The following is an 11048-nucleotide window of genomic DNA, read 5'->3' as shown; positions in this document are numbered from 1 at the left end:
GAACTTAAGTGTGTATTGTGCACAGAATACGTACAAAATTTCTCATCCATCAACAAACTTGTATTATGCCAAACAGCTGGATCAACAAATCGCTTCTATTCGCTATGCAAGCCAACATTTTAAATTTCGCTTTTAATTCTACCCCGATTTTTAAAATGCAACGTAAATACACACTAGGAACATTGATTGTACTATAATCCTAATAATATTATAAACGCGAAAGTTTGTAAGAATATTGTTTGTTACTCTTTTACGCAAAAACTACTGAATTAATTTTGGTGAAACTTTTCGATATTATAGCTTCCATATCAGAATAACACATAGGCTATAATTTATAAAGATGTAGTGTGAATTAATCAAAATATAACGAATAGTGACAAGTAAGTAAGAAAAAAATCTGCTATCTCCGAACTAATTTGGCGTGCGCCGCAAAAACTTGGAGTTACGCGTACGATACATTTAATGCAAAATGAAAATGTTTATCCTAAATAGTCCTATAAAAAAGCCCATGACAGCATATATCTGTCTTTTATTTGTAAACCATTATCGCCAAAATAGTGAACCATGAATATAAGAAGAAGAAAGATTTGATTTTTTTGCCTACTGTCAGGACAAGATTTGTACATAAAAAAGAAAATTCAATAAGATAAAATTACATTTCCCGAAGCGAAGCGAGGGCGGGTCGCTTGTAAATAATAATACCTATTTGAATATCGAATCCATAAAAAACTCTATCTTGAAAATTTAAATATTGTTTGATTATGTAGGGCACCGGTGACCTACATGGCTGTCAAAAGATTAATCTAATGCTATTTTGTGTAAAATTTTCGCGATATTGCAATTTTCGAACTGAATGATTTCGCTTACGTAAATTAATCAAATTAAATTTTATGTAATTTCGAATTGATTTAAAATTCGAAGTGTGACAATATTTTTGGCAACATTTTTAGTTACCTGAAAGTATAATTTAAATTATGCAGTATTAAGAGGCGAAATGCAACATGGCATGTCATACAGCCGGCTAAAACGGAAAAAGATTAAACCGAAAATTTCGTAATTATTAAATACAATACATGTGATATTGACGATCAAAGAAACAAATTAATTAAACGTGTATTGTTACAAGACAACAGACGGATGGGCATCCGACAAATGAAATATATGGCGTTTCTTCACTAAAACAAAATAAAACAATGTAGTGAACAGTTATAACTGCAAGGTCACACTTGTAACAGTTGTAATGTAACCTCTGTGCTTAGTGCGAGTTTTTTAACATTCTCGATAGCCAGAGCCGGATTTAAACTTAATGCCACTCCTGGGCACCGGAAAAAAATCCGCCCCAATACTGGAATTTTACTTAAACTTATAGTTTATAATAATATGTTTTATTTTTCAAATTAAAAAAACTAATTTATTGCAGAAACTTTATTATATGTTATATATCCCAAGAACATGTAATAAATAAATATTTGGTTTTTTTTCTAACAATTATAAATTTGGCACTAAGGGTGACTCATCATTAAATTACATAAAAAAAATACTAATTGAATTTATTTAATTCCAGAAAATACGAAAATCAATTATTATTTTAAATCTCCAAGGAAGTAAATTGATTAAATCATTTTAGAAATTTTTACCAAAGGTGCCAATGTTATAATTAACAAATAATGGATGAATTGATTTTCTTGAATTATCAATTAAACAGAAAATTATTAATTAATAGAATCAATTTATTATATTGAGCAATCTAGATAAGAGAAAAAAAAAATTCACTTTCAAAATTTTGCCGCCCTAAAAAGTTTTCCGCCCTGGGCACTTGCCCCGACTGCCCTTAGTGTATAGGGCGTCACATACGGCGAAGATACTATAATATTTTATCTTAACATACAATATTTTACATTTTGTATGAACTATCACACATGGTTAAGATAATAGATAGGTATATTCATATTACAGTATCTTCATACAAATAAAAGTCAATTAAAGAGGTTAGCTATGTGTTAGCGCCATTGAAATAGATGTATTCCTCCCATGATTCATTTGTTAGGTGTAAAGTTGATTTCAGACCATAGACAATACATCTAATTTCAGACTTTACTATACAGAAAAACGTATAAACTGCGGGAGAATCTAAATTATTATTATAAATATGTGATGGGAACAGTTCCCGAAAAAAGACTGCCACAGAAAACATGCCTTTTAAGGATCTTTAATAATATTAAGGTGAGTAATGACCTAAACATAAACCTGAAACGGTATTTTAATGTCATTCAAACGAAATACACGACGCAAAACATAAAAATTGAGATATCCACAGTCGCGAAGAAACGTAATGTTGCAAGAATTATTATGACCGACCGGTATTTTTGTTGTAACCTAATCGACCTCACTTTGGCGACTGCTGGCGCATTTTCTACCATTTACGGTACTGGCAGACCCTGTAATGAACTACAATGCATGTTTACTTGCAATTAAATCAAAATTCATTGTCGTCGCTATCATGAGTCGAATATAAATATTAATGAGTGGAGGCAATGGAAAATTCTGCATTAGTGTCCACGATGATAAACATCGGTGTGCAGATTTATGAGGAAGTAATCCTCTTTAGTGAATATTACTTAGCCATTGTACCAGATTACTTATTTTTACTGCATAGACTGATTGCATTAATTGCATACCTAAAAGAAACAAATAAATGTAATTTTAATACTAACATAACATTTAGTGCCTGATACTTCTGAACATATAATAAATAATAGTAGGTATTTACTTAATTCTTCCACGACTCTTTTTGGTATGCGACGTCTCGACCTCCTCAAGCAACCTACTAGCTAGATTACTTGGTAGGCACCCCATTCTAACCTATTTTTGTCGAGAAGTAATAACGTATTCCGGTTCGAATGGTAGGACACCCGTTATACAATACAGTTGAAATTTCAACCTCACGGTCGCAAATTGCCGATATTCTCCTATCAGCCCCGGTAACCGCTTCCCACAAGCCGTCTGCAGCATAAGCTCCACTCTTTTCCTACGACCCTACCCTTATTCGCCCTGTATTTCCTGATTTATAGGTAGTAGCGCATGCTTTTTTTATGTTTGAGAGATAACTGGTGGCCCGGAGTCTTTCCAGTTTCACCAGGGCAAGTGGGCGAACAAGGGCCCAGCCAAGTGGGGTAGGATCTGCTAACAGCTATCCGAGTGCCAACAAAGGAGACCTAACAACTCAAGAGTAACTGCTTTGCGAATGAATCTACTACCGGATCGGAATCGCTCCAGTAGTAGATTCGGAATCGGACTCGGTGAGAAGGGCGAGAAACTCAAATGTTGTTTAGGTTAGGTTAGGAACTCTTTGCCGAGTTCGACGAGTACGGTTACCGAGGTCCCTAAGCCTGCTCCTAGTATTAGAGCTAAAGGCGTCTAACGCAACCCGCAACCTCGCAACCCGCTGAGAAGATCCGGCGAGAAACTCAGCGGGCTGAACTAACGCATGTTGTGATCCCACATGGTGCAGTATCGTCTTCCTTTCTATGCCTAACGTGAAGCAGACGAGCACCCGTAGTGGTGTGCGTAGACGGTGACTGTTTAAATGGATTTCTAGATCAACATCGCATCTCCTACAAATAAAAATATGCACAATAAATCCAGCAAACGCATTCTATGGATTTTACTGGCACTGTTATAAAATCTATTTGGCTAAATTTTATCGCAAGAATCAAACCTAGATGCGGCATTTATTTTTTACTGGTTGTAGGACATCTTGTGAGTCCGCGCGGGTGGGTGCCCCACCCTGCCTATTTCTGCCGTGAAGCAGTAATGCGTTTCGGTTTGAAGTATGGGGCAGCCGTTGTATTGTAAAAACGGAGAGCTTACACCTCATATCAGATAGGTGGCGGCATTTACGTTGTTAATTTCTATGGACTCCGGTAACCACTTAACACCAGGTGGGCCGTGAAATCATCCACCAAATTAAGTAATAAATAAAAAAATAACCTCTAACCAGTATAATATATGAACGAGTTAAAAGCATCGAATGCCAACGGCATGTGTGTTCACAAGCCATATGCTCTCGGACCTTGTATAGCTTTATAAAGCTAATTTAGTATATTATTGTACTTGACAACTTGCAGTCTGCAATAATAATGACTAATAGCACACATGGTGTGCGAGTATTATGGCGTGTGCAAGTTCTGGTAATGTAAACATCGCCGTTGGACTTATTACTTTAAACTTCTAACTAAAAGAGTATTGGGAACTAGGATAATACATTGATTATGCTCTTCGCCTGGCATTGCTGACGTCGATGGGCGACGGTACCCGCTTACCATCAGGTGGGCCGTATGCTGCTCATCTGCCTGCAGAAGCAATTAAAAAAATGCTATTTCGTATCCTACAATAGCACCACTTTATCTCATCTAATGCTTGTCGTAAAGGCGCCGTGAAAGGGATTCACCGTGTACCGGGTAGCTATCACAGAACACAAGATTTCTAATAGATCCCTGAATCTCGCTAAAGACGTTTTCAAGCTAACAATAAATATTAGGTCCTTACTTTTGAAATTGGCGTTTTGTACGGGAGGATTTTTTTTTTCTGTAAAATATATTTAATCAATCAAAGTATGCACGGTATGCACCGTTGTTATCTATGCACTTTTGCCATCTTACAGTTCCGTGATCCCTTTACTTAAAAAAATGGGGGCGAGAATCAATAAACTCTTTGAAGGCAGTTTGGACTGTGGAATCAGAGTTGAATTTGTTTCTTTGTAAGGTGGTAATCCGTAAAATGATAATTCCATAAAATGGTAATCTGTTGGAGCAAGGTCCGGGGAGTACATTGGATGTCGCAGACATTCCAATTGTAGCTCATCTAACTTAATGGTTGTTTGTTGTACAGGGTGTGGCCTTGCGTTGTCGTGAAGCAGTAGTGGCCTAGAGCGATTGACCAACCTCGGTTATTTAGCAGCTAGTTCTGCCTTCATGGTTTGCAGTTGCTGATAATAGATATCTGCCGTAATCGTTTGGCCAGATTTTAGAAAGCTGTAGTGAATGACACTGGCAGTGTACAATATTCACAAGTAACTTTTTCTGAGTCCATTTTCGTTTAGGGCAGGATTTGGGTGGATCTCCAGGGTTCTGCCATTGCGACGAGCGCTTCCGATTATCGTGCAGTATCCAGTTTTCATCACAAGTAATGATTCGATTTAAGCTGGTGGTAGGACCTCTTGTGAGTCCGCGCGGGTAGGTACCACCACCCTACCTATTTCTGCCGTGAAGTAGTAATGTGTTTCGGTTTGAAGGGTGGGGCAGCTGTTGTAACTATACGAGACCTTAGAACTTATATCTCAAGGTGGGTGGCGCATTTACATTGTAGATGTCTATGGGCTCCAGTAACCACTTAACACCAGGTGGGCTGTGAGCTCGTCCACCCATCTAAGCAATAAAAAAAAAGATTTTCATGGTTCTGACATTGCAACGAGCTTCCGATTATCGTACAGTATTCAGTTTTCATCACAAGTAATGATTCGATGTTAAATCCCTTCATTATTGTGTCGGTTGAGCAAAGTAAAACAGCAGTCGACGCGTGTTTGCAAGTTTGATTCACTCAATTCATGAGGTACCCATCGTTCAAGTTTTTTTACTTTCCCGATTTGCTTCAAGTTGATTAATACAGTTTTATCATTTACCCCAAAGTTTGTAGCTATCTCTGCAGTGCTTTGTGATGGATTCGCTTCCACAATACTTAGTCTTTAATTCTTCATTTTCCACTTTAGTCTCCGACCGTCCACGGGGTTGGTTCTGAAGGTCGAAATTTCCAAAACGATAACGTTAAAACCAAAAACGTATCGTGCTTTCTTTTGCGACACCAGCGCCGTACACATTATTAATCCTTCATTATTCCTTCTACAGGACTAGTACCACGTAGAACTTGGACTCGTAAATATACCGATATTTCATGTTTTCCATTGTGTGGTAATAAGTAAGGAAAAAACAAACGAATGACAGTTTTCAAAACTCAAATGTACCAGCTAAATGAATTTATAAATTTGAATTTTGAATTCTTAACCAAAGAAGAGATATTTCAGATCAAAGTAGTCAGTTATATTATTGAAATAACAAAACGACATTAAGCCGTAAAAATCGTTTTAATTATGTACACGACTCGCAAAAACAATATTAACTTTAACTTCCTTATTATCTCAAAAGGCATGTTTATTTCCCTCGGAGCTATAGTATCGAGATCGCCTACAAGCTCATCTAGTGACATGAAAACACTAATCAAAACTGTATATTTTTTAAACACACCCACTAAATACATTAATCTTAACAAGTTATAATTCACTTTAAAACCAAATAATAAATCACAACGATTATTTATTTCGTAATACCTAAATGTACAAACAGACATCTTACAAAACTATAAATTACTGTATTTTCCTATGATATTCAGGCGTGGCGTTGCCGTAATCTTGTAAATTGAAAAGCGTCGATCTGTTCGTCACCATGTACTTCAAGAAGTCCTGGATGTGCGACAACACGTGGTGGAGCGACTTCTCGTCGAGCGCCGTGTACGCCAGCATCGGACCCATTTTCGCGAACAACCGCAGCAAGTGAACGGCGCCGTACACCTGAGACATCGGGGTGTCGGGATACTCCTGCAGTATCTCGCTGTACTGCGGCCTCTCGAACTTGTACAGCAGCTGAGAGCCCAGGGTCGCGTTGAAGTACTCCTTGATCCCCTCCGTGATGTCGACCAGCACAGACTCCTTAGCCTGGTTGTGAGACTTGCTAGATTTCTTGAAAGCCAAATAATTATCCACTATTTGACCGACGGTTAATTTTGCTGGTAAAATAGCTAACTTCTGTTGCCTTGTGATCACGTCCCAGTCGTCAACGAGCCAAACCTTCAATTCTTCGGGTATTTTGATCTTAACTTCTACTTTTGCTAGGTATTGCTCTTCGGATTCTATTGACAGGTCTAGACGTCCTCGTTTTTTTCTGTAAGACAAATTTTAAGTGTTTATTATCGTTTTGTAAGTTTTAAATTTATAATGGAGCTGAGTCCACCTAGTCTTGAGGGCAATCCACCAAGCACATATGAGTCGTCTATTATCAAAGGTGGCAATCTGTGCTTTTGGACAAAAAAATGTTATTGATATGTCAATACAGATTGATTTGCATATAATCGTCTCCTTCAAAGAACACGGTTCAAAACCTGCATTAAATAAAGGTTAATAGTTTACCTGTTATTTATCTAAGATGTCGTTCCCAAGAGTTTTGTGACTGCCAATGGAATACAAAGTCAATAATTCGTTTTTCTGATTTACCAATAATTGTCCAAAAGTCAGATTGCCGGCTTTGATAATAGTCGACTCATATGTAACATACATATCGAACCACCATCAGAACACTATACAACACTAATTTGTTATAATAGTGATATATTGAATTCCTCTTTATTTCCAAATAACATAATACCTCATATTTCAATATTCAACAAAAAATATTTTAATAATATTATGTTCCGAGGATACTGGGCCATAATTAAATCAATATTGTACAAAGATATTGTTACTTTTTTTTCTTTTCCCTACCTATGTTGATAGCTTTGAGAGGCTATATTATCAGCGTTACCCTAGCGTGTAGTGAGCTCACGGGGCTCAAACCTGACGATGTTGCTAACACGAACCCTAACAAGAGCAGTGCTTTGCAGAATCTACCACCGGATCGGAAACGCGACCCACTGAGAAGATCCGGCGAGAAATTCAATGGGTATATTGTTACCATTTCCATTATTAGACTACTATTTTTGAACCCCAAAATTGTATGGAATGTTAAAGCGGTATACATATATAATTATCAACTTTTATGTACAAGCATGAACTTAAGTAGAACCTGTGTAGGAACATGAGTAGGTTCCAAAAGATTGCAATATGTGTGTGAGTGTGTGTTAAACATACGGACAGACATACTTAGGTTGATCAGATCCAGAATCAGCAGGTGTATCTTTACTCTGAGTTTTAGTTGTTTTTGCGGGAGCTGGTGTACTATCGGACTCTTTTACTGAAAAGAAAACATTAACATGAGTTTTAATTAGAGATAAAATTTTAATTTTGTCTCACACTGTGCATGCCATAACTACAATGGGAACTCATTTTCTTAAATACCTACTTGTTTTGTCATTATAAAAATTAATATTTTTATTTGCATTAATAAACAAACTACCTGTTGGAATACATCTTTTTAGTGAGTCGAGATCTGAATTGCATTCTTATGACAGCTGTCCTATCCTTTAAATCAGCAACAAGCTGCTTCATAACTATAGTGTATTATTAATGAGGGTACTTGTTCTTCTTTTAATAAAAGGATTGCTAAGGTTGTATAAAGACAGACACACAGTGAACTGTTTTGTTACCCAACACATGTTCTTAAGTTCATAATTAAATAATAAAATATAATAATAACAATAAAGTGAAACAGTGTGTGAAACATCGCTTTCTTTGTTTGTCAAAACAATGGTACGAATTAAGTAGACCATTCCAGAGAAAATTTTAGTGTGAGTAAAAGGAATCCTTCAAAATCCATCCCAGCTTCTCCTCATTGTGATTTAATTCAATTTTATTTTAAACAAAAACTAAGATGAGACAAAACTGACACACTTTAGTAACTTGCTAATAATTTGCTAAACAAAAGTAACATACTTTAAAATTGCAAATTTTTTTGTTACAATTTACTGATTTTCATGCCCTATTAAAAAAAATTGCACTAATTGGAAATCATTAGGTTCCTGGTGTCCATAGCTTTGATACACCAATAAAAACACCATAATACTACAGCTATCGACTAATTATTGGTCTTGAATTTTTTTAGGCTTTCAATTCTAATCATCTTATGCAAACTTCTGTTAATGAAAATAAAAATACCTTGAGTACTACTCGCAGGGGTAGATGCTCTTGATTCTTCTCTAGCTGGAGTAGTTGCAGCAACTGCTGCATCAGATTTCCTACCCTTTGCGGGAGCTGCAATTGAATTTAATATTGTAGATTTTTAGACTGTTGTACAGAATGATCATATTAGTTTATTTAATTTTCAAGAATCTATTGCAAAATCAAGAAGTAATACCCATTAAAACTATAAATAAACTGTTGTCATATTTTTACATTTGTAACTATCACAAAAACTATAAAAGTATAGACAGTACATAAAATGCCAGGATGGACTATTAAAAATAAGAACAGACTTTTTCTTATCATGTCTACTTTACTGTCAAACTCAACAAACTCGCAAAACTAAGAAAATGTTAATTTAAATAAATCAAAGTAACAACAATATCTGATACTAGTTCATACGGATTCTAAATCTGATTTGTTTTCCTAAATATAAAATTTTACTGTCTTTTTCAAATTCATAAAATATGTACAAATCAACTGATTTTCAATCCTTACACTTACAACACCCTCCCGAATTGCAAGAGACAATCCAGTGTTTGATGGTATTACTTCTTTTAATTGTAAAACAGAAATACATGTTTTATTGGTTGTAAATATTTTTAAATGTAACTGTACTATGTAAGTTACTAACTTTTTTTAGTTTTAGTTGGTTGTGCCGAATGAGCTCTTTGGACTTCTTTCTGCCTTTGTACATTTGCTTCATTGTACTTCAGAACACGGCTTTCAGGCACCCATTCGTCCCAACTGAAATAACATTAAGACATTTATAATATACAATTTGTATTTCTCTTTTCAGTAGTTTTTCATATCATACAGCAAAATAAATTTGGTTTAAATTTAATGTTTCTTAATCTAATAATAGTTTTAGTGCTATAGATTCAGTCCACTGTAATTTTTTTATAAGCATTTAGACTATTACGTTAGATTTCTATAAAATACTTTTAATTTTAATGTTAAAATATTTTGACGCAATCCTTTAATTTGTTTTTAAGTTGATGAGTTTAATCTTGTGTAGTTTTGAACTTCATGTGTTCTTGTGAACTTCTTGATCAATGTTATAATATATTATTGTTTAACAGTTTAACATTAACCAATAAAAATTTTGGTGTGGTGCTATATGATTATAATTTTGAACAGCAAAATAAAATACTGTGAATATCACTAAATTTCTTAACTTAAGCTTTATTGTATGAATTATAATGTATATCTTGCAGGTTTTTATAAAATAATAGTACATACTATAATGGTAGATTCTAATTACTATTGAATCCTTTCAACTCTTCGTGATTCAATCGGTCACCGTTCAACGAATTTCTTTTACATTAAGTACTTAATTTTCGTCAAATCTGACATTCAAATGACTTACTTTTTGTTCCATCCCGCGTAATGAATAAGATACCTCACGTGTTTGTCTTTTGTTACTGAGCTTTTTAAACATTTTGCTTCATAAATTAGCGGTCCGTGGAAACATAGCACTTTCTCACCTGAAATTAAGGAATTTGCATTGAAATAAATTACGGTAAATAAACCGATAATTATTTTCAAATAAATTAATTGATTCTAAACAATTACACTGGATAGTGTACTAAAAATAATTTACCTTCAGCAAATTTTAACTTTGGTGCCATTGCTACATAATGTGATTATTTGTTTACAGTTTACAAATGGCTGACTGACTTGTGACTTGAGTTGTTTCATTTTTACAAAAGAGGAAAGGCGAAAGTAAAATACCATACAGCCAGATTTTTTTTTGCTTTGAACGATCAAAGTATGTTACATATAAAGTGAAAATAAAGTTAATTTAAAATTAATTATAGAATTATGTTTTAACTTGCTTTATACATATTTAGGTACATTTTAGGGCGAAAATGAGCATCCTTGTTAACTAGTCAGTTTTGTCTTAAGTAGCTGTATAGCCATGGAGTATAGAACTAAGGAATATCATTTTGTATAGGGGACAAGTTGAAAAAGTCTCCACCTATAAACGGTAAGATATTGTTCGAAGACTCACCGAAATATCGCTAGTGTAGAAAGTGGAAATGATATAAACACAGCAGCTTTAAATAAAGTGAAATGTACTAGATGGCAGTGAAGGCTATGTTCC

The 11048-nt window shown here is 34.9% G+C and overlaps 1 protein-coding gene across 1 annotated transcript; it reads right to left on the bottom strand.

The window, feature by feature from the left end:
- Window positions 1–6120: 6120 nt before the first annotated feature.
- MRG15 (mortality factor 4-like) lies at window positions 6121–10672 on the bottom strand. Its single transcript, XM_089736414.1, has 6 exons — window positions 10545–10672; window positions 10311–10428; window positions 9576–9688; window positions 8918–9013; window positions 7967–8057; window positions 6121–6992 (listed from the first exon to the last, which is right to left on the bottom strand). Exons 1-6 carry the CDS (start codon window positions 10570–10572, stop codon window positions 6419–6421), a joined length of 1020 nt encoding a protein of 339 aa, XP_089592540.1. The 5' UTR covers window positions 10573–10672; the 3' UTR covers window positions 6121–6418.
- Between the last annotated feature and the right edge of the window lie 376 nt (window positions 10673–11048).

Source organism: Bombyx mandarina, chromosome 21, assembly GCF_030267445.1.
Source record: "Bombyx mandarina strain Sakado chromosome 21, ASM3026744v2".
NCBI lineage: Eukaryota > Metazoa > Arthropoda > Insecta > Lepidoptera > Bombycidae > Bombyx > Bombyx mandarina.
The sequence above is the reverse complement of the archived record's forward strand: the minus strand, read 5'-3'. Positions and strand labels throughout refer to the sequence as shown.

Bases quoted from the DNA above. Each gene is read 5' to 3' on its own strand.
- MRG15 (XM_089736414.1), bottom strand. From the start codon at position 10,572: ATGGCACCAAAGTTAAAATTTGCTGAAG. The intron at 9,014-9,575 runs GTTAGTAACTTA...ATTCAATTGCAG, and splicing joins ACCAACTAAAACTAAAAAAA to CTCCCGCAAAGGGTAGGAAA. The intron at 6,993-7,966 runs GTATGTCTGTCC...TTTGTCTTACAG, and splicing joins TCTGGATCTGATCAACCTAA to AAAAAAACGAGGACGTCTAG.